The sequence below is a fragment of the Lithohypha guttulata genome, assembly GCF_036872675.1.
Source record: "Lithohypha guttulata strain CCFEE 5908 chromosome Unknown scaffold_1, whole genome shotgun sequence".
Taxonomy (NCBI): Eukaryota; Fungi; Ascomycota; class Eurotiomycetes; order Chaetothyriales; family Trichomeriaceae; genus Lithohypha; species Lithohypha guttulata.
The window spans coordinates 3,003,582-3,026,605 of record NW_027042750.1 but is presented as its reverse complement, the minus strand read 5'-3'; the positions used below and the strand labels follow the sequence as shown (position 1 = coordinate 3,026,605).

The following is a 23,024-nucleotide window of genomic DNA, read 5'->3' as shown; positions in this document are numbered from 1 at the left end:
CAAACCAAAGTTGCTACGTATTTAGAGAGAACTATACCACGTACAATAACCAAAACAACGCTTACAATCTCTTGTATGACCAGTGGGCAGACGGAATTACAATTTAGTTGAACTCGAGCCAATGCATGGCCATCTGTTAGTTAGTAGAAAAATCCCTTCACACAGAGGAATACCACTCCAACACACGCATCATGGTATGGCTTCTGTTACACAATTTCTCCATCCCATTGAACTTGCTGCGTCAATCCATGCCTGACAGTAATCCTCTTTTCGCCGTCGTATCTGTGGTCAACTCACAAGTACAACATGACCATGCGAAATCGACTAAGCTGGTGGCGGTGGGGGTGGATAGTCTCCAGAGGGTGGTGGAGGAGGAGCATTCGAGTCGCTAGGAGGTGGTGGAGGGTTTTGACCATACTGTTGCAGGAAGGACGAGAGACCTGCTGGTGGTGGCGGAGGCGGCTGATCGTACCCGTTTTGCTGTCCGTAGCCATTGGATTGATAGCCTCCGTAACCATAGTCCTGTGGTGGTGGAGGTGGAGGTGCTTGCTGTCCCCATGGAGCAGCACTTCCACCAGGAGGTGCATAGCTGTTGTAATCATTTCCACGAGACTGCTGTTGTTGCCAAGGAGCAGCTGAAGCACCAGAGTCGTAGCCTCCTCTTTCTTGTCCACCAGCTTTCCAAGGAGCGGCACCACCAGCACCAGGAGCAGGTCTGTCCCATGGATTCTTGGGAGCGCCGTAGCCAGCCGGGTCATAACCTCCTTGTCCACTTTCAAGATAGCCTGCAGGCCCACCAGCAGAAGGATTGCCAGACAACTCTTGCATGAAGTTCTCCATCTCCTGATCGACGGCATCGCCAATTCGTCGTTGTGGACCTCCGGGTGGTCCAGGCAGGGCGTTTCGAGAGTCGGATCCTCGTTGTCTGTCGGGACAATCTCTGGCCATGTGACCAGCGTTCCCACAGACTCGGCAGATAATGTTCGCAGTAAAGTTGCGCTGCTCTGGACAGTCGTACTTTCTGTGTCCAATTTGACCACCTAGAGTGAGGATTAGCTGAATGTGACGAATCGTGAATGGAAGGGTCTTACAATTCTGGCAGGCTTGATTCTCGTCATCTCGAAGAGTACCGTTGAGAGCAGCCAGTTCTCGGAGCTGGTTTCGCTTGAGCTCGTTCTGACCTTCGGGAATGGAGGCAGCAGTCTCGATGACATTGTGGACGAGCTGTTTAGCCTTGTTGACCTTCTCTTCAGTATCTGCCATAATGAGGCAATGGAGGTCTTCCTCTTGATTGCTAGTATGAGCTGCATCGGATCGGCCTTTTCCTTCTTTGACGGATCCCTTTCCTCTAATGGCGATTTTGGCGCCCGATTCAGTTTCCATTTTCTTGAGAGTGTTACCACGAGGTCCAATCAGTAGACCAACTTGTTAGAGAAAGAGCTAAGTGTTAGTATGTGAGTCCTTCAAACGACATGGGCAATAGCAGGGGAATGAGGTTAGCACAGGCCGCTGGATCAACCACGAGAAATGGTCAACACAGCGGAGACAGCAGAGCCACATAGTGCTGGGAGAAGTGTTAGGAGGTTAGCAAGCATACTGAAGTTAATCTCTGGATAATCGTTAACAGGCACATAGACCTTCTCCTGTGTCTTAGTAGGACGGCGATAGTCGGAAGGTGGGTGATAGTTAGGAATCACTTTCATCGCCTTCTCCACGAGTTTATGTCGTTCATCTTCAAGTCTCTTGCGATAGCGATATTCTCGAGTATTCACACGACGACCGAAATTGTCGTACTGCGGAGGAGGCGATGGCGACCTAAGACAGTAAGCATCTGAAAGGATTGAATTTGGGGAGCTGCAAGACATACCTGTCACCATCACTGGGAACAACATCGTTAATGCGCAACTTTTGACTGATCTCCTCGATTCGCAAATGCAACGTGTAAGCTTCAAGCTGTTCAGAGGTCATGTTGGCCTGGATCATGGTTGGCAATCCCATGAGTCCAGCGGCCTTGTTGTCGGTAGCATCACCCCATCGGTTGCGCTTCTTACGACGCTTCACACCGTCGGCAGCAGGTTCAGCTTCATCAGTGTTAGCAACGTTTGGTAAATTCAGCGGGTGATACTGACCTCTGGCAGGACTGCGGCCTCGCTTGCCCGAGTCATTCGCATAATGCGAGTCGAACGAGCTACTACCATTTCGCGAGTCCTCCCTTTCGTCACCCCCGAACCGACGGCGATTACCAAGGGGGATGTTGTTGGATCCTGTGATGCCCTGATTGCGCCACGACATTTTGTAGCTTGGAGTCCCAATCGATGAATGGTTGTTCAGGACGTGGAAGAAAGTAGCCAGAGATTTGTCCGCAAAGTCAGGAGCGACTGCCTGCTTGCGCAGACTAGGCCGATTTAGAGCTAGCGCAATATCACTTCGAATTCGAGAAAGCCTTCACTAAATCACGGTCACATGTCTGCACAAGCATAACATATTAGTCCTACGTACTTTCCAGGAAACAGATCTTCCTGTCTGTCTGTGTTGAAAGCCTGTGGTGACTTTCACAAGGCTTTGAACCGGTTTCATCTGCGAAAATACTCAAGCTGGATCGACTTGGATTGGAGGCAACAACCGGGCTATAATTGCGCGACTCTCTTGTTGATTACTGAACAAGCATGATTTCTGGCGTGTAACGAGTCTTACGACCCTTTCTTGGCTGCATTAAAGAATTGGTAATAGTGTTTGCTAAACGCGTTCTGGACCTCTTTGAATCTCTCTTTTGTAACGCCTGGTATCAGTCATCACCATCATGTCTCGAAACCCTCCACCACCCCCTCAAAACACCAACAATGGCCGCAACGAGTACATCCCACAGTACATCTCTGCAAAACCCTTCTACGCCGAGGATCTCCTCAAGGACGATGACTACCTAACACATCAACGCTCAAAGGCCGAGCAAAAAGACACAATCGACAAGGCGAAATGGTACGAACGTGGTGCCAAAAAGGGACCAGCAGCCACCAAGTATCGTAAAGGTGCCTGTGAAAATTGTGGCGCCATGACACACAAGACCAAGGATTGTCTGTCGCGACCACGAAAGACAGGCGCGAAGTGGACAGGACGGGATATCCAGGCCGATGAGATCGTGGACGACGTGAAACTAGGTTGGGATGCGAAGCGGGACCGATGGAACGGCTATGATGTAAGGGAGTACGACTCTGTGGTCAAAGACTACGAAGATATGGAAAATCTGAGGAAGGTGGCTGCGAAAAGTGTAACGCCTGCAAATGGGGAGGTTGATGGAAAGGAGGATGAAGTTGATGGAGATCATTATGCTGAGGAAACAGATATGGGTCGAAATCAACCTACGTCTACTCGCCAGCTGAGATTGCGTGAGGATACGGCCAAATATCTCCTAAATCTCGACCTCGACTCAGCTAAATATGATCCGAAAACCCGGTCGATGGATACCACGGCCTTAGCATTGAACAACAACAAAGCAGGTGATGATCTAGCATCAGAAGGATTCGTGCGACCCGCGCACGACCCAGCCACCGATGCAGCAGCCTTTGAAAAAGCCCAGCGCTATGCTTGGGATGCTCAGAACCAGTCATCAACTCCTCACGCCTCAACCCCAACAGCTGCACAGATACAAAACGCAGACATGCAGGTCCATCTCGAAGCAAATCCCACCGCCTCCGCACTGGCTCTGAAGAAGCACGCCGGAGAGCTTGCTGCCAAGAAGGAAGCGCAAAGGAAATACCTAGAATCTAACTATGGCACTTCCAGTGCACCAGCACTGAAAAGACCTCTGGCAGTATCAAATTCAGCATACACGACATATGACCCTGAGACAGGCAAAGAGCTCGATCCTGACACCAACAAGCCACGCATCAAGCCTATAGCAAGAAGCAAATACCCCGAGGATGTTTTCCCTGGTAATCATACGTCGGTCTTTGGCAGCTGGTGGAGGAATGGCCAGTGGGGTTATCAGTGTTGTCACAGTTTTGTAAAGAACAGCTATTGCACAGGTGAGGAGGGCAAACAAGGATTTGAAGCAGAGGAGGCGAGGCGTAAAGGAAGGGACCTGCTCGAGGAGCAACATGCAAACCACTTAGAAGAGGACCATGCTGAAACCATAGACGAGAAGAAGAGAAAGGGTACTGACTTTCAAGCAGAGGACATGGAAAGGAGAAAACGCAACCGGACGGAAGATCCATTTTGACATATTTAGTACACAAGGAGATTCGCCTCCTTCCTCTAGCGACCACTTGGTCTGCGCGTACCATATATTATTTCAAGCAGCATCGCTGTGCAAGTCTATCCGGTCGTCCCTCATGGACTTACCGAACGTCAAGCAGCAGCAGGATGTGCCACAAGTCCATTCCTAGCAGATTTCAGGACTACGTCTAGTCGATTGCTGTCGCTGCTGCTCCACCAGTCGTTCAGCATGGTCACGCTCCTGTTGCACAAGCATACTTTCTACTGTTGCAGCAGCACCGCACGTGCCTGTTTGCCGTTGTGACCTGGATGATGGACTGAAAGTTGGAATGACGGCTGGTTCGGGGTCAGAGGAAGAAGACGAGGAGGAAGAATATGATGAATAGAGGCTAGGCTCAGTCATACAGTAAGAAGCAACTAGCTCGTTCCTGATTCGTGTCTGCGCATGACTGCTAGCCGCAGAGACCGAGGATCGATCGTGGCTAAATAGGTCGCTGGTTCTCTAATCCTGCAACTGTCGAGTTGTCGTGGGATTCACTTGCGACGGATTGTTCTCCACCGTGAGACCTTCTGGTCTGCCTGGAAGCATCTCGTGGTCGCCTGCGGGTACAGATGTATGGTGTTGAGGAGGAGGTTGTAATTCTGCTAGTGCAGCACGTAGCCTTGCATTCTCTGTCATCTGTGCCTGCAAAGCTTTCATAGCACATCGTTCGCTCTCCAGGGCTAGCCTAGCAGCAGTGGCATCGATACTAGCCATGATTGTAGATCCCTGCACCACAGTGTTTGCCTCTGCTGGTCGATTGGAACTATGCGTATGTGTGGCCATAGCGTCAACATGAGAATTTGCACTAGTTAGCAAAGATTGGGGAGGTGGGCCTGAGGCTGATTGACTATGTTGTATTTGCCGTTCCCTCGTACCGGCTTTCTCAGACTGCTCGATTGTATCACGAACAACATTTACATCTCGTAGATGAGCTAGAGGGTGTGTGTTGATGGCACGGCTACCAACACCATGGCCGCTTGCTCTGTTTCCAAAGCGACCCCTAACTTGAGACCCATCTTCTGCTAGAGCCAGGGGACCAAGATGCGATGCTCTTACCACACCCTTCGGTAGCCCCGTTCTCCGTGGCTTCAGAACGCCAGGCGAGAATGTTATGGGTCTGTTCGTACCAATCACCCGTCGCAGCATATCGGCAGGACCCTCGAGGCGGGAATTATGGAATGAGTCATTCTCGTCAGATCTCCCCACTTGTTCTTCGACACCTTGGTTCGTACCCACCCCTTGCTCTACCGCAGCAGGCATAAAATATTGCTGAAGAGACTGGCCAAGTCGATCAAAACGCGAGAGTGGTGCTAGGCGTAGTTGCTGGGCTTCTGCTGTGCCAAAGGAGGGCAAACCGGGAGGCGTGACAGTACCGGCTATTGGTGGCCAGCAGGGTATATGTGGATAAGTTGGGGTACAAGCCGCAGCTTGTAATGCTTCCGCCGAAGATGATGATCGTGTGTGATCCTTTTTTCCATAGGGGGTTTTTGGCTGATGAGTACAATCTAGATCGTTCAGGGAGAATGAGCGATAGTGTCCACTATTTGCAGTATCGGAGGAGGACAAGCCGCATTGCCCTTTTTCTGAACGAGCTCGGGCGTGCGTGCGATGTTGCTGATGTTCAGACATGGTGAAACGAGTGCTGAATTTGTGTAATTGTAAGAATGAATATTGGTCTAAGCAGATACTGCTTGAAACGAGCCATGAAGAGCAATCCAGGCAGGACCACTCTGAGAGAACCACGCCTGGCCTCGTAGAGGCAGCCGCCACTGGACGAATCTACTTTCGATGGCAAGAGCGGTTTGTACCAGATTTCAGGGAGACGTGCAAGGACGGTATGTCAAAGTGGTAAGCCTTCCTCTTCGGCGCATGTGTCTCACTGAAGAAGGCACATTTGTCAGTAAGCGTCGTGAACAGAAGGCAGAGGTTTACCCGGCAAGCACTTTGCGCTTTGATTGTGTCAAAGATGTGCACTTCACATCCAGCCAAAGGAGCCATCAAACTCCCATACCACAGCTTCATCCTTCGAACCAAGACGTATACTTTCGAAGGATGGCACAGTGCCTTCTGTGTAGTAGCTGACAAGCTCATCCATGTCTTCATCGTCCATAGCGTTAAATTCCTCAGTTGACCACTGATCACATACTTTGCTCATCCATGTCATACGACTGCTAATGTCCTCGGTGCCTTTTCCAGGTGCAATCCTGCGCAACTTCCGCCTCAGCTGGCCAACCTTTTTTATGCTGTCACCAGTGCCTGCAGGAAGCATATCTCCGATTTGCCTGCGAATAGCTGCTGCTAACCTCGGGCCATTGCCGTTTGTAGATACCATGATCTGAAGAGGGCCGTCGCGATGCACACTCCCAAAATAGAAGTCGCATTCGGGTGGTACATCTGCGATATTTGCTGGAACTTTCACCTTCTTGCAATATTTCCATATTCTGGTTGACGCATCTGGGTCGTCTATAGCAGTAAGGACCATGGCAACGTTCTTCTCCGGCTCAAGGTCAATGGGCAAGAACACACGATTCAAGTGTTGCACCTGCCCTTGCTGTATTCTGAAAGCCACCTCATCATTCAATCCTTCCTTCGGGCATACCACAGTTACCCGCGCATCGGCATTGAGGAGGTTAAGTACACGACCAGCAGCAACCTGTAACGCGTGGTCAGTAAGATGCTGTCATGCCGCGACGGAATCTGCTGACCTCACCACCGCCTACCACTAATACATTCTTGTTCTTGATCTGCCAGGCAAGGATCAGAGAGCCTCCACCTTGAACTTCTGGATAGCTGGCAACCATTGCGGGAACAATTGAACAGACATCGCCAACGAGAACGTTCTTCTGAGTTGTATGCAAAGAAACCTCTACCGCCGCCAATGACCTCAATGATAAGCCGATAAGCTTCTGCCTTCACTTTTTCCGCGCTTCCTCGGCGCGTGGCGTTCGTTCAAAAAAACGCGCTCCACGTGACACGATAATGTGGCAGGTAGTCCGAGTCTCGCGCCTGAGGCGCAATGCGGTTCCTGATTCGTCACTAGAGATTTGCAGCATTGAACGTACTTCAATAACTCAACGATTAACAGGAATAACCAAATTCGTCTTTGTATCATATCTGAGATGCAATAGCCGGCTTTGCACTCTGCAAAAGCAGTGAACAGCCATCATGAGAGGTGTCAAGGTTTTTGCTGGGCGCTCGCATCCCGACCTTGCTGCTGCGATATGCGAACGATTAGGGACACAGCCTGGCAAATGCGACCTGGGCTACTTTGCCAACGGAGAGACGAGAGTACAGCTCAACACTTCGATACGCAACGAGGATGTCTTCATTGTCCAGAGTGGTAGCAAAAATATCAACGACTCCGTGATGGAGCTGTTGATCATGATCGCTGCTTGCAAAGGCGGCTCCGCCAAATCAATAACTGCTGTTATGCCCTACTTTCCATACGCGCGTTCATCGAAAAAGAAGAGCCATCGAGGTGCCATCACCGCGAAGTTGCTGGCGAATCTGATGGCAGTCGCAGGAGTAACTCATCTCATCACAGTGGATCTTCATGCAGCTCAGATGCAAGGCTTTTTCCACCATGGTATAGATAATCTTCACTGTGAGCCACTCCTCGTACGTTGGATCAAAGGAAGTATACCAGACTGGCAGAACGCAGTCATTGTCAGCAAGAATGTAGGTGGAAGCAAACGAGTGACCGCTCTAGCCGATATTCTTCGTCTCAGCTTCGCTTTGTGTTCTACTAACCGTTCGCGAGGTGCACACCACACCAACTCGAACATGACAGACAGTGTGGTCTTCTTCGATGCTATCGAGCCGCAGGGAATTCGTGTCAAACAAGCAGGTCAATATCAAAATGGAGTGAGCAGCGGAAATACCGATCAACATACAGATAGCCCTCGGCTCTCGCAACGGAGGGCATCTGCAAATCATGCCGACACCTCGCATACGAGTAGTCCACAAAGATCCACAAGGCCAAGAGTGGTAACCATTAACTCCAGCCCTTTGGTCCATACCACTAGACAAGAGTCTGCCTCACCTTCCTCGTCGCCCGATCGTGGTCTACTCCGTGTGGACACAGCACCTAGTGCACGCAGACCCTCAGAATACGAAGCGCAAGCCGGATTCCATGACGAGAAAGCCCGGGACGTGGTGATCGGACGTCTTGTGCAGGGACACATAGTAGACGATGATCACCCATCTCCTGCGCTATCGGCTCTGTCCGGCTTTGGCTTCGCTGAACGTGACTCTCTCGAAGGCCCCGCAATGGATCCAATGACTTCCTCCTTTATGTCGACTACTTCTTCGGTACAGGAAGGTCATGCTCTTGGTGGCACGTTTGATGCGGCTGCATCTTCTGAAGATGAGGAAGACGAGATAACAACACTTGAACATACCGTAACACTCGTCGGAAATGTTCGCGGCAAGACAGCTATTATTATGGACGATATCATGGATAAGTCGGGGTCTTGGGTTGCAGCAGCAGAGACTTGCGTCAAAATTGGAGGCGCTAAGAAGGTCTACTGCATCAGCATACATGCTCTTCTCGGTGAGGGCGCACTCGAGGAGTTGGATGCATGTGACTGCATCGACCATATCGTCGTTACGAATACTTTCCCAATACCGCCGGATTTATCGGGGATCTCTAAGAAGCTTGTAGTAATCGATCTGTCGAACTTGCTGTCCGAAGCAATTCGTCGCAACCATCACGGCGGTAGGTCCTTCAATTTTTCGTGAATTGGCGCAAGCTGATCATCTGCAGAAAGCGTCTCGAGCCTTTTCATGCAGGATTAGATTGGCCACTGCCACTTGATCGTTCTGCATAATGCAAATTAGTGCCAAATCGTACTCTGTACGACAGTCACACGAACATGCCCAGATCACGTTTGTTGCCTGCGACTTTCAGTCAGCCAGCACTGCTACAATGTGACTACAGCCCACTATCGCCGACAGCCGTCTGTGTCTCGATGTCGGGGTTGGCATGTGGTACTTTCAGGCAATGGTCTAGCTCATTACACCCCACACAAATGTACGTGACAAATACACTACTACGATCTTTGCCGTTTCTAGCACCTGATCCAGCTTCCGTTTCTGTTCCGAGAGCCAGCTGCGCCCAAGTATGGTAGTTTGCTTATGGTCATTCGTCTCCGTCTCAACAAACGCAGTCTACTGTATCTCCTATTATCGATGAGCCTTAATAATGGTGGCGTTGGCGGGTGTTCGCTCTACAATACAAGGCTTTATCTTGATTTCTCTGAAGTGGATTTCGCAGCGCATAGCAAGGACGACATGAGCAGTGAACAACGAAGTGCTTGACCACACACATTGGCCAAGCACGTCTGTCCTGGGACACGTAGAGCTAGTGTTGAGAAGGCTTAGATAATTAGCTAGGCGTCAGGCTCACATCATGACCCATGATCCATGTACTCTGCATGACACTGACACTTTCCCAGAGTGATTCTCGGATTTCGTCGAGCTCCTCCAATCTTTTCTTCACAGTCTGTAGCGGGGACCAGCCAACCGCTGTATCTGTCAGAGTGCACACCACGAGTCTTTGACTTCTCAAAAACAAGCTGCTCCCTCTACCTTGAAAGCTCACTATATAATCCATTACTTCTTCTCCCCTGGTTGAGTAATCACGATTGCGACTTAGGCGAAACGGAAGTGCTTCCCAACCACGACTACGCTTGCCTGATTGGTATGTCAGTCGTTGCTCTTCACAAATCATTTCCCAGAGTGTCGGGATTTGACTCATGAACGCGCCAGCCAGGACACCGATCTGAGATTATCTTTCGCTTATCGCAACCTACTTTCACACGTTCGTCAGAGGAAGGAAGGCGACATGGAGCCTTCCACCGAGCCTTTTCCAGCGAATGACAAGCAGAAGCCCGTATATTCCTTGTCCACTGTGTCAACTATATTTGTCCGCCCCGATTGTAAACACGAATTAGTCTATGATCTGCAAATGTGCGTCCTGGCTTGCACTCTAAACGCAAATCTTGCGGGATCATGCGGTCATCTGGACGACGAAAGCGTGCGTCTGCAGGTTCCACAATTCGCTAATGCACCTGTCGCATGCTGCAAGCGCCGAAATCGTGGTAACTAGCCCCATGTCTTTTGTGGATAGCTCCAGACTGCTGGAAAAGTAGATCGCAGAACCTAAATACACAGAGATCCCGCTACTCGTATCGCGTCGATTCCTCTACAAGCACACAGATCCACCCCAGTATGTAGATCCCTGTCTCATACCAACTAGAATGCATGAGAAATGCAGTCAGACACTGATTCCTTACAGTGGCTCTTACCCTTAATGGAAGGAACCATGTGCTTCTTGCCGACGAGCGGGTTGTCAGATCGTGCTTCAAGGGCACTACCGTCGTCCTTAGCCTCGCGTGGAGAATGTTCCGCGAGAAGATACTTCTTGTCATTGTCCACTCACCATCCTGAACAAAGACCTACGACCAGATCCTTCGTCTACAGATTCCTGTTATGATCCTATGGAGACCCAGGGTATCGCCGTCGCTACTGCAAGAAGGCGATTTGGGAAATAGATCTGGATCTGGATGAGTGTCACATCGTGATCGTGGAGCGACATGCTGCACATTGCATGGAGTTTCTTGAGTCATGTTACCAGACGGTGAGCGTTTGGCAGTGATGCTTGACATGTTCTTTCAAGAAAGCAACGCTACTATTGATCCTACTAAGGCAATTCTCCAACGGCCTTCTGCCTTCCTGATCATCCTCATCCACCTTCGTTACTTGCTTTTCCAATGTATGGCGGTAAATCTGGCATCAACGCGCTCAACAACAGGAGACTTCGCCAAATTGGGTCAAGTTGGCTGAACAGGTGATGAGCATTGGACTGACGTGTATGCATTCACGGGCATCGTTAGCCTATAGTCAGCTGGTGCAATTGCAAGACAGCGTTCGTAAAGGACATGTTTCAGGATCGACAACCAGCAATCCGCAAGCCAGCTCATCCTTGTTTGCTCATACAAGATCTACCAGATTTACTAGGGCCTTGAAACTTACATAGCATCAAAGTTCCTCGTCGACCCTCCAGTCAAGGCTCTCTTCCCCTATGCAAAGCTGCTCTGCAGCTTCAAGTTGTATTATGTCGACCCAACAACCTCATGAACAAGGCAACCCTGCCAACACTAGATCTCCCAAACTCCTCCGACAGAATGACGGTCACAAGCATGTCATGTATAGGGTGAAATCACCATATGCCGGAGGTCAGGGTTATACGTTGCTCATATGTCAAGGATGTACGCTCAATGGCCAAGACAACTGGTATGAATGCATGCATTGTGACAAGAAACGCTGTCACTATTGCAAAACTCATTCTCAGAAGGATACAGCAGACACGATGGTGTATGTGCCAGGTGCAGCACCAGTGTTCAATATACCGAAACCTGAATACCCTAGAGGCAAAGGGACTGACTGAGCATGATAAGCCTTTTCACTCCTCAACAAACCCTCCTCAGGCTACACATTATCTGTTCAGTGAACATCAACGGAATGTTGCTCGGTGACCTGCATGCAGCACCTACATCAAAGCAGCATAAAGCAACATACCCTGGCCAGCCATGACCTGGTCATCTTTCGGTGATTATATGTGCATTTCAATTCCCAGCTACACTTCAGCAAAAACACAGTAGATAGTGGCAACGGAGCGAACATACCATAAGCCGGAAAACTTGCATGAAGTCGAGGCATCACTGTTACGCAACGCCAAAAGAGCCCGAGTATCCCTCACAGCAACCAGATAACATCATGGTTGTGGGCTGCCTTGATCGGGCATCAAGGTGTGTTCGTGTTTGGATCTATACACAGAGCGGGCAACCGCGTCTCATCTCGAATCAACCGCTTCCAGTCGGTGCAAACATCAAGGAATATAAATTAATATTAGAGCTTTATAATATCTCGGTCTGGTGTACAATGATATACAGAACTGTTGCATTAAGCGTTAGTACATGTGAGCCATGCCTGTTGCATCCTGACAGTCGAAGTAGTAATTTATGCCATACAGTAAGAATCGTTCCAGGATCGTCTGCTCTGGTCCCGCAGTTCTCTTAACTCGACGATGAGACGAAGAAAGCATTTGGAAAACAGAGTAGAGCTGATAGTCGAAGAAGTGAGGAATTCATGATGCGATTGTAGAAGTGCCGCTTGCTGTACTTACATATACCGTGTAACCAGCAATTCTCTTATGTTCTCATCAGCAAGATGTATATCTTCCACTGTCGGTTGGTCAACAACAGAAGCACTACCACTCTGACGCTTTACGACCCTTGAAGCGCATTGCAAGCTCAGTAAAAATGATCAAGAAATTACTCTACAGTTCTTCAGCTTCAACAATAAACAGCACAGCAAAAACGCAAAACAATCAACAGCGAGGATTCGCTGGTTGTCTCCAACCCAACTACTAACTCGTCGGCGCCAGGCTTGAGTACGGGTGATCGAACGGGAACCCCTATTTTCCTAACCCTATGGTCGATTGCGAAAGAAGACTGTACTTGTATAATATATATACTCTGATAGATGTAGCCACAGTTTAGCTTAGACTCAGCAAAACGTGCGAAGTCACACTCAGTCATCTTCCCTAGACATTCCGTCCAACGTTTACAGAACGGAAATCACGCAGCCTTCTTCATCATCTCCAAACACTCCCTCAAATCCTTCGCCACAACATCGAAATCCCCAAACACCTCCCTAACCGGATCCCTCTCCTCATGCGCAACCCACGCCGTCCTAAACCCAGCCTTCCTCGCCGCAATCAGATCCCAACTATGCGCCGCCACAAACCACCTCTGACTCTTCTCGCACCCCCTCCCCTCCAACCAACTCCCGGCATTCTCATAGACCTTCATATCCGGCTTCGCAACCTTAATGTCATCACAAGACAATAAATGATCGCCATCAAGCTGAACACTGCCCAACTCAAAGTACTTCAATGACGACTCCTTACCACCATTAGTAACGGCATAAACATCCCAGCCATCATCTCTCAACCCGTCGAAGATCTCCTTGAGCCCCGGTCGTGGAGGCAGCCGCTTAATCTCCGTCATGATGTTTTCGAGATCCTTGTCCGTGATGTGTTTGTTTGGATCGGGAAAATCGACAATCGCGCAGGCCCGGCGAAAAGTCTGTTTGAGGATCTGGGCGATGGGCGTGTACGAGCCGCAGATGGAGACGTAGGTGAAATCGCGTTGGGCGGCATAGAACCAGGAGTGGAAGAGGGTGGTTGCGTCGATTGTAGTTTTGGGGGAGGTGTTTCTGCTGAGGATTTCGTGGATGATGTCTATGAGGGGTTGGAAGTGGAAGCATGTCCCTAGGACGTCGAAGCATGCTGATTTGGGCATCTTTCTGTGGGTGTTGTGCTATGCTGTGATAAAGAGCTTATGTCAAGTGGTCAAGAAAGGTGAGCTCTACTGGGCACTGATGGGTGCCTTCGACAGTGCTTGTGGTGAAGCTACCTCTCTACCACAAGTCTGACTGGGCTTTATTAGGATCCAAGGACGGTGAAATCGAGCTTCTAGTCGACGTGAGAAGTTTATGAGAACTAAACAACTTTCAGAAGTCTAATCTGAGCAATTATGTCACAGTTGAAGTAGGATTGATGTCAGTCACATTGTGTACTCGTGTAATGAGGGACATTGGAGTAACAACTTCTCCAAAAATCAAATTGAATATGGTCTGTAGAGTCCTGCAGAATAATCTCTGTCACAACTTGGATACAATATTTCTACAAAGCACTGACCGGCACAGACCTGCCCAAGTGAACCAGGGAATGTACTTACACAGCCGATATCCAAACAGCATGTCAGATAGGAACATGCAAACGTTTAGTCTTCTCTATAACTTAGCTTGCGCATTTCGGCTAGACGCCCCCTAGCAGCCTCCAGCGCATTGTTGAGCTTCAAAATTTCGACCTATAACTATTGTCAGCACAAAAGATCGAGAATCGAGAAGAGGCTCAGTACTCACCTGTTGCTCCATTTCTCTTACCTTGAACTCATGCGAGCTCAATGATGTATAGTCTTCTCCACTGCCTTCCTCCTTCTGTCTTTCTTTAATGATTGCTTGTACTTGCCGCACTAGCGCTCTGCAAGCTGCACCAACAGCTTTCGATGCCTGTTCCAGTCGGTCTTGCGTCTTGGACATGAAAGTTGCTTTCACACGACTGGCGGCCACTAGCTGTGCAGTAGAAGCAGCAACATCGTTAGATGCCACGATCAGTTGCTCAGGAGAGTTCCTTCCAGATATGACTCCGTCGGCAGTTTCAATGAGTGTATTCGTACTCGATGCAACAGCTTTAGCTGCCGATATCAGACCCTCGGTCCATCGGTTGTTCTTCTTGTAGAATGCTGTGCGGGAGCTGGAACCGCGGCCACTTTGCACGATCTCATTCTGCGACTCGGTGGCTGCCTTGATGAGCTGAGAGATCGCATTTGTGACTGCTACTGCAGCGTCCAATATCATGTCGTTGACGCGTAATTCGTAGGTGCTGTACCCTTCTCTTGGCTTGTTCTTCAGCTTGGCGAGTCTTTGCGCAGCAGCCTCGATCGCGTTTGCCGCCTTGGTGAGTTCGTCATCAACAAGGTCACCCAGATCGCCTTTTGTGCTAAGCTTGGTCGATTTTGGTGCGAACGCATCTGCCAATTTCGACAACTTCTGCAGCTTCATTAGGACATCGTGGTTACTGTTGATTACAACATCCGACTTCTGCATCGCCTCCAAACCTTCTAGGCGGAAAGACTGCAGACCTCGGAAGAAGTTAATTGTGCTAAGAGCAGACTGACGAGCAGCGTTGGTCAGTTCATCACCCTTCTTGTCGTCTGTAGCAAATCGCAGTAGACCTTTCGTGTTCGTAAGAACATCCGCTATCGATGCTGCAAACACGGATACAGTCTTGATAATTTCAGCATGGTTGCTGTTCGGTCCATCTGCGATGAAGTTGTTAAACGCGGTCGAGAACTCTGTGGCGCTGGAAGAGGCCTTCTCGACCTGCGAAAGGACATAAGGAGCAGTTGCGTTCTGGTTACCGGCCTGCATAGGCGAGTCCAACTCGTAAATAGCGTCGTCGACTCGCTGCACACCAGATTGAAGCACTGAATCAATCATGTCATTAATCTTCACAATGTTGCCTTTAATGACCTCGTCGATGGCTTCATCAAGTCCACCATCAGTTTCGCGGGAACCTAGTTTAAGTTCCTCAAGCTCTTCAAGGGCTTGTTCCATGCCAGACTTGTAGATCTCGATCTCATCATCCTTTTCTCTGAGAGCAGCATCGTGGTCGAGATTGCGCTCGCCGTGCTTAGATCGGATATCGTCAAGCTGTCGCGTTTTGGCACGCATAGCCTCCTCGAGATCAGCCATTTCTCGGTTGTATTTGGCCATAAGTGACGACAATTCGGACCCCTTGGCTCTTTCGGCATTTTCAGCTCTTTCTATAGCTAAACGCAGTTCTCGTCTCACTTTTTCTAGCTCGTCTTTGTGGCCACCCTGACTTCTGTCCTTTTCGTGCAAAGCTCGATCGCGCTCCCTGATCATATCTGCTAATTCCAGGTTCTTGGTCTTCATCTCTCGCTGCAGGCGCTCCCGGGCATCTATTGCCTCCTGAGCGGAGGCAGCCTTCAGCTTCAGTGATTTTGTAGTCTGGAGAAGATCGAGATGCTCTTGTCGCAGTTGTGAGTAGAGCTTAGCTAAAGCTTCGTATTTAGATCGCCACGTATTGACCTGCTCCTGGAGAGAATTGATCTGATCGTCCTTGGACTGGTTCTGAAGGTGAAAATTCCCTTGTAATTGGTTGTATTGCTCCTCGAGCGCTTTCATCCGCTGGTCATACTGTTGCAGCATAAGCTGGTCTTGCTCGTATTGTGCTCTAGCTCGTAGATTTTCCTGCTCAAGCTCGGCCATACGTCCTTGAGTCTGCATACTCATTTGCTGCTGTCGTAGTTGTTCTTGCTGCATCATAGCTTGTTCTTGAGCTCGTCTTTGTGAATCCTCAAAATCTCTTTGAGCTTGCTGCTGAGCAAGCATCTGCTGTCGTTGTTGTTCTTCCAGTTGCTGCGCGAGACGTCTCTGTTCCGCCTCATATTCGTCTTGTTGTCTCTGAGCTTCTCGCGACCAAAAGTCCTGCATATCGGTTGGGTCAGGCGTACCGTTCTTTGCAACAGGGGAAGGTGGCTTCTCGATCTCTTTTACTGGTCTTCGTGGCAGGGCCGGCTTCTCCTCGTCGGACAGCAGACTCGGTGGTTCTTGTGGTAACTTAGGAATCGTAATAAGACTCGTTAGATACCGCAGGTTCGAGCACTCGTAGTAGAACTTGACAAGTCTGTAATGCTGGCCGTCATAACGCGTGCGCAGGGGCTCGAGGGCATCGTCATCGCCGGTAGTGGTGTGCATAGCTCTGAGCATGCTCGTGATGAATTTGTAGATACCATAGCTCTCTTGTACTAAGGGTACGAGAGCAGCGATTCTGCATTCGTTGTTGTTTCCATTACGAAAGTGAGAGAAAATGAGCTTCTGGAAAGTGTCTATCTGATCTTGCAGGGTCATGAGATCGGAAATGGTCTCGTAGCCTTCGTTCGGATCGTTGATAGATTTTAAGCTGATATATTCCTCATACTCGAAGAGGCCATTAAACTCGACATGCTGACGGTGAAAGGCAAGCTTCGCAAGGAGGAAAAAGACGTATTCGCGGATCAATGGGCCATATCCTCGCAGACCATCACCTCCACCAGCACCTCTTGCAAGTGTTTCAACCCAGTTGACATTTTGCTGTGCCTCTTTCACTACGGCTGGGTGACCTTCCTGCAACACTTTGTGAATGACCTGTAGAGCTTTGAATGTCTGGACCTCATCCGCCATAACCGGCTGCACCTTCATGCCTGCCCAAAAGGACATGGAAGACTTGTGGTCCCATGTGTACACTATGCATGCTCGTACGTGCTTTCGTTTAGGCGCAGTCTCCTCTATTGAAATGGTTTAGCATGTTACCACTCAGATTGTACGATCCAGACGCACCTATACTCGTTGCCTTGCGAATATTGATAGCAAGATCAGCCTCAGTCTTGGTAAGATCGATATTCCTCGTGCCGGAACCATAGTGATTTCCGTACGACATATTGCTGGTGGAATTTGTATCGTGGTTCTGAGTATCAACGGTCCTACCAAAGCCGTTTAAGACTCCTCCTGCGCCTCGGCGCGCCAGTTTGCAGGTATGTAGAAGAGAGTCGAGGGAATGAAGAGCTGAATTGTCTGAGCGGTGACACGCGGCTGGGTTCGGGAAATTTGTTTGAGCGAATATAGTTCGCCAATTGGTTCAAACGGTGGTGCCTGCAATATACTGTAGGCTGTAGGTCGCGCATTGAGAGGTCCGCAGTCTGACGTTGCTGCGTCGCGCTCAATCCACCAAGCCACATTGGCGACGCAAGTGCTGGCCACCCCAATAGGGAGAAACATTTGTACCAACTACGTAACTAGATCGGGTACACTACCTACTAGTAGGTATTGAATGAAGGGCGTTTGTGAGGCTCACTGCCGAGACGCTCTTTCATACAGTGATCGGTGCTACGGATACATGTACTATTGGCGAGCTCATTGGCTTGGTGCTACGCAGAGGTATATGTGTATAAACAACACTCCTCTTTTTACTGTCTTCGAAGTCCGTGATCGATAGATGGTGCGAGATGGATTGGTGGTATCATGCTGTTTATTCATATCTTGTCAAGACCCTCGAGCGTCCATTCTGGATAGACTCTGTCTTGCCTCTTAATGCTTGCAAAATTCCTGTCTGCAATGTACTCCTCTACTGGCAATTCTTCGAACTGACTTCGGTTGCCAATTCTCACTCCCATTGCTTGGATTTCCCTGGCAAATTGCATTGTCTGTTTCACAAACTGCTCTCGATCGATCTTCCCATCCAGCCAGTCGACCAAACTCATGGCGTTGAAAGCTCCCTGACTAGTGCTTGCGACAGTATGTGGTCTAAATCCTGCTAACGCATCCCCAATCAGTATGACTTTGTCGTTCATGTACAGGTTCTTCGGAGTGATCACATCTGTGATACACTGTACAAATGGAGCTTTGGTCTTCTCAGCCATTTCCGCCATCTGTGGTGGCAGCCTGTCACGACCTAGGCGCTTGACCATCTCCCATGCGTCCCACGCGATCATGCCTGGCGGTATAGTGATGTGTCTTCTTCGTCCCTCTTTATCCGTCATGAGCTTCTCAAGGTTATCGGAACCTTCCGGAAAGTTGGCATACCAAACGAAGTTCAGCAGTCGATGACCTGGCTTGGTGTTGCCATTTTCACCAGCAATCGTGTATGTCAGATTCTGTATACCTGGGGCGTGATAAAAGCAGAAGCGTTCTGTGAAGACTTCCCGAGCCATCTGTGTTGCTTCAAGCTCTGGGACAGTACCTCGAATCACACAATACCCTGCATACTTGCGCTTGATTTCTGGTTCGAACATACCTCGTATGGTTGAGCTTGGTCCGTCTGCAGCCACAACAAGATCTGCTACCATCTCATCGTCAATCTGTTTTCCATCGGGCTGTCGCCGCTGAAAGTGCACCCGAACCTTATCGCCTTCATCTTTGATACTTGTCACTGTGCAACCGTAGCGGTAAGTGACTTCACCGTCTCCGCGTCGTACCTCTGGCAGCTTGGCATCAGATAAGTAAGGACTGTCAACACGGTCATAGTTCGCTCGAAGCAAGTAGTATGCCAAATCCCAACTTGTCATGTTCTGACGGTTAAGCTCTTCATGAATGACATCTCCCTTCTTGTTTAGATATAGCCGTTTGTGGCTGGGTACAGCAACAGGCTTGCCTGTCCGATCATAGCGCCTGAAGAACTCAATGGTGTCGCCTCCTGCCACAATGCCTGCCCCTTGATTATGCAACAAATTCTCCGGTGTTCGCTCGAGAAGGGTAGTATTATAGCCATGGCTTTTGAGGGCTATACCAGCGCAAAGTCCACTCAACGACCCTCCAACAATAACAATATTTGGCGTTCCCCGAGAATTTCTGGCTGCGCCATTTCTTTTGCCGGCCTGGTCAGCTTTGTTTGTCCCGTTGCTGTCCATCTTGACATCAATCACGATGCTTGTATTGCGACAGGTGAACTAAATTTCTTGGTTTCTCCAGGAGCCTATAGTATCTAGGTTGGAGGTTCCTAGGCTCATGATGTAATCCACAGTCAATACCCCAACTTCGGTCCAATGGCAATATTGTTGCGCCTCGAGCTTCCTCGCTGCACATTTCAGTATCCTCGGGGTGATGACCATGTTGTGACATGTCTAGGTAGTACTTGCCCCTTGTCCCTCTCGTGTTTGCGGTCGTTCAGGTAATGGAGGAGCATATGCTGGTGGCTTTGTGTCATCGACGTGCTGTTTTAGAGAGTCTTCGCCGTGTCCAAAGAAATCATCATGATGCTCACTTCCCGCAGGAAGAGGACTTGTTGGGGCAGACTCCTGCGGTGCCTCAACCACAAGTAAATCCTCGTCGTGGCCATCCGTGTTCTGCAGATTGAGCTGACTCTGTCGTCTTCGGCGCTCTGGCAATGCAGGCGGTTTTGGTGGTGAGTCGCTCGGCGTACTGGTGGTGTTAGTGGAGCTTTCGTCCGCATGTGACGAGCCAGAAACTGTAGGCTTCTTCTTTGGCAATGAAAAGATGCTTGGCTTCGTTGGTCGAGGCAGAGGCATGCCAGGTGGCGGCAACGGTTGTCCCCTGCCCATCGGCTGTGAAGTATCTACGCTATCAATCGTACCGTGTATTGAGCGTGTTTCAGCCTCCTTTTGCCGGTTACGTGCGAGGACACCCCAGCTCCATTTCTGGGCAGCCTCCTTGGCAGCGTTGATACTCGCGATAGTCTTTTGGTGGTCATATCTAGTGGTACCAGGCGAAGCATGAGCTTTGGCATCTTCGTGCAAGGAAAGACGCTTAGCATCTGAACCCTCATCAGCAGTTGTAGAAATTGTGCTTCCAATTAGTGTCGAGTCTGTATCGGCAGTGTCGCGACGAAGATTTTGCCCAAACTCGCTGAGAAGGTTGGGAGTTGTACTGTCAGCCCCGTTGCGTGTATCGTCGACATATGTCTGTCCATCTTTCGGTGGTGACTGCCCTGTCAGCTCGGGTGAGGTGCCTAGAGAGCGGGCAGACAGGTCTTTCAGCATACTATCTCTTTTTGACGCTGCCTTCATGTCAATCGGCGCAGACTCGGCAGGGGCATGGCTTGGCGACAATTTCGGGTCTGCGGCACTTGCGAAAGAAGACGAGCGCAAGATTCGAGGTGGTGCTTGTCGAGGTATACGGTCTGGTGTCTTGTTGACATCACGACTCTCCGGCAGACTATCCCTTAAGGACGCCAGGGATTGTTTCGCTGCTGTCTTTGCTGCCTGTGCACTATCAGCGAGCACCGGCATGCTCATTATGCGTTCGTCTTTGTTAATCGAATGCTCTTTGGCCTCCGCCCCTGCCTCGGCTTCGTCTTCAGCTACCTCGTCCTTTATCTCCGTGCTTTCATCTGGTGAAATATCTTTCTTCCAGATCCCGCCTCTGAAGCGTTCGCCTGTAGTTTGTGTGAAGGGAATATCGTCCCAGAAGGGCAGTACAATCGTCTCAGCAATGACCTCCAAAATCCTGTTTTCGATAGCTCGAAGGATGAAACCATACGTAATCTGTCGGGAACTGACAATTGGTTCAAGCTTTAATTCGACCTTTGGCACCTTGTCGAAGCTCACCCACAAACGATTACTGGGTGGTGGCTTCAGCCGGCCCAGAACATGACCCGATAGCTTTTTGCACGTTGCAGCCAGGACGATGTCAACCTCTCTCGCGCCCAACCGCTTGCCTAGGTCGATGCGGACAGTAGCAGCAAGCTCGACCCGGAAGCTTCCCGAATACTCAACATCTGCTTCGACCGTACAGTCGCCGTTGACAGTGAGGTCTTTAAGCCGAAGGTTGGTGAAGAACGGTGCTCCGGTCCCTGTATCTATCTTTTGTAAAGCGAGCTTGGTGATGAAGTCTGGCTTTTTAACGCGAGCTATTTTCTTGGTCAGTCTCTGCCGAATAATCGCTTCAACTTCCGGCGTCTTGTATACTGATAGGAAGAGTCTGCCGAGAAGGGCGTTCAGCCAGCGTGTTTGCAGCTGCTCTTCGGAAGAGTGCAGCCTTTGTACCAGAGCGATAATGTGAGATGTGTCGAACTCCTGCGGCAGTGGTGAACTCTCGCCCAGATTCTTCTGCATGTTGTTTAAAAGTGCGAAATAGAAGTCTTCCTTCTCCGAAAGATTCTCGCTAAACAGGTAGAAAGGAAGGGATGATTTGTCGCCGATGTGCACCTTCTTTCTCTTAAGCCGTATCGCATTCCGCTTGATCCATAGCTCTGGCTCGGGAATTGCCTCATCACTGCCGCCGTAGATGTCGACGTCGTGGTACTCTAAGGATATTACGTGACGAACTTCGAGCTGCTGGATATCGTCGTAAAGCATGAGATGGCCGTGCCTGTTCCAATCAGCCATATTCTTTTCGTGACATACAACAACCAGCCTACCTCAACACGACATAGAAGACATTGTTGGTTCGCTTGACAGACTTTCCCGCTCCGTCCTTGTTCGGCTCTATAGATGGTTTGTTCACCCTGTCGAATATGCTTCGGTACATGGTCTGGTAGACACTTGGTGATTCGGACGCCACAGTTTCGCCTGCGGGAGACAGCCTTTCTGGAGGCTTACCATTGACGCCCCCGGGTACATATTCGCGACATACTGCGAAATATCCCGCCGCAACATCCGACTCATGCTTGCGCAGGAACTTTTCCGCAAGGTCGTCCGTACCAGACCTCAACACAGCCTTCTCATCCCCATTCCTGAGTAGACTCGAGCCACGGTCCCCAGCGAGCCTACGGCCACTACTCGTGCTAGGTAGCGTAAGATACACATACAAGAGTGATAGGCTGAGAACGACTGGTAAAAAGGTTACGCCCCCGAAAAGGTACACGTAGAGGTATGCGCTGAAGGACATGGTCGTGGGTGGAAGAGTGTGCCAAATATCTTTCCGCCATAGACATAGCTACACTCGGGTCATGATTTCACAAACATTGATTTTCGTAGACGGAATGCACCATCTGCAAACGTGGTCATTCAAACATACTCGAAGACGCACGTTGGACAGCCGAGTCTATCGCGACTGCCCAATGTGTCAATCTGGCACTCGCCATAGAGGGCTTATGACGTATGGTTCGTGGCTCGAGTGATGTGCTACCATCAAGCCCTGCATATACTGTAGCATAGTTCAATTTGTTTTTATCAATGTTCAATACAACCCTTCAGAATACTATTCGAACCACAACTTCCATATGATACTCTGTGGTTCTTTCCGAGGTTCTTAGGAGCTTGGCACGACGAGTCCTCGCCTTTGCCTTCTGCTGCGCACGAAGACATCCTCGTAATATAAGCTTGAGACATCGTGAAGTACGATATCTAATGCTCTAGTTGAATAAGGAGGCAGAGTGATCTGTACATCAGAATCGTGCACGTCAGACACTCAGCCTGAGCTATTGTATCCAGAGACCACTCCACTTCTAATGTTGCAAACACTAGATTAGCTAGGAGTGCTCTCTTGGTCTCCTTCTTTACTTTGGTTCACAATAGCAATTCACGTTCATGGTCTCCTTGAGAGATGCATGCCAGCTGAGACGAAAAAGTGTGAAAGTCGAACCTTTGCTGCGGCCTGTGCTAGGACTTGAACGCCA

General features: G+C 49.7%; 7 protein-coding genes across 7 annotated transcripts; 2 read left to right on the top strand and 5 right to left on the bottom strand.

The window, feature by feature from the left end:
• Positions 1-324: 324 nt before the first annotated feature.
• On the bottom strand, positions 325-2,292 carry LTR64_001102 (uncharacterized protein; the record flags this gene model as incomplete). Its single annotated transcript, XM_064895483.1, has 5 exons — positions 325-1,040; positions 1,092-1,424; positions 1,598-1,815; positions 1,868-2,081; positions 2,130-2,292. The coding sequence occupies 5 exons, from the start codon at positions 2,290-2,292 to the stop codon at positions 325-327; spliced, it is 1,644 nt and encodes a 547-aa protein (XP_064758170.1).
• Positions 2,293-2,800: 508 nt separating this feature from the next.
• On the top strand, positions 2,801-4,216 carry SLU7 (mRNA splicing protein; the record flags this gene model as incomplete). Its single annotated transcript, XM_064895482.1, has 2 exons — positions 2,801-3,929; positions 4,023-4,216. The coding sequence occupies 2 exons, from the start codon at positions 2,801-2,803 to the stop codon at positions 4,214-4,216; spliced, it is 1,323 nt and encodes a 440-aa protein (XP_064758169.1).
• Positions 4,217-6,230: 2,014 nt separating this feature from the next.
• On the bottom strand, positions 6,231-7,056 carry MET8 (Bifunctional dehydrogenase and ferrochelatase; the record flags this gene model as incomplete). Its single annotated transcript, XM_064895481.1, has 2 exons — positions 6,231-6,908; positions 6,961-7,056. 2 exons carry the CDS (start codon positions 7,054-7,056, stop codon positions 6,231-6,233), a joined length of 774 nt encoding a protein of 257 aa, XP_064758168.1.
• A 364-nt stretch (positions 7,057-7,420) lies between these two features.
• On the top strand, positions 7,421-9,052 carry PRS1 (ribose-phosphate pyrophosphokinase 1; the record flags this gene model as incomplete). Its single annotated transcript, XM_064895480.1, has 2 exons — positions 7,421-8,972; positions 9,021-9,052. The coding sequence occupies 2 exons, from the start codon at positions 7,421-7,423 to the stop codon at positions 9,050-9,052; spliced, it is 1,584 nt and encodes a 527-aa protein (XP_064758167.1).
• A 3,845-nt stretch (positions 9,053-12,897) lies between these two features.
• LTR64_001098 (uncharacterized protein) lies at positions 12,898-13,623 on the bottom strand (the record flags this gene model as incomplete). The annotated part of the gene is made up of 1 exon (XM_064895479.1): positions 12,898-13,623. The coding sequence occupies one exon, from the start codon at positions 13,621-13,623 to the stop codon at positions 12,898-12,900; it is 726 nt and encodes a 241-aa protein (XP_064758166.1).
• Positions 13,624-14,106: 483 nt separating this feature from the next.
• Positions 14,107-17,390, bottom strand: SLA2 (sla2 Src-like adaptor 2; the record flags this gene model as incomplete). Its single annotated transcript, XM_064895478.1, has 3 exons — positions 14,107-14,193; positions 14,249-17,238; positions 17,291-17,390. The coding sequence occupies 3 exons, from the start codon at positions 17,388-17,390 to the stop codon at positions 14,107-14,109; spliced, it is 3,177 nt and encodes a 1,058-aa protein (XP_064758165.1).
• Positions 17,391-17,982: 592 nt separating this feature from the next.
• LTR64_001096 (uncharacterized protein) lies at positions 17,983-22,294 on the bottom strand (the record flags this gene model as incomplete). Its single annotated transcript, XM_064895477.1, has 3 exons — positions 17,983-19,229; positions 19,710-21,775; positions 21,825-22,294. The coding sequence occupies 3 exons, from the start codon at positions 22,292-22,294 to the stop codon at positions 17,983-17,985; spliced, it is 3,783 nt and encodes a 1,260-aa protein (XP_064758164.1).
• Between the last annotated feature and the right edge of the window lie 730 nt (positions 22,295-23,024).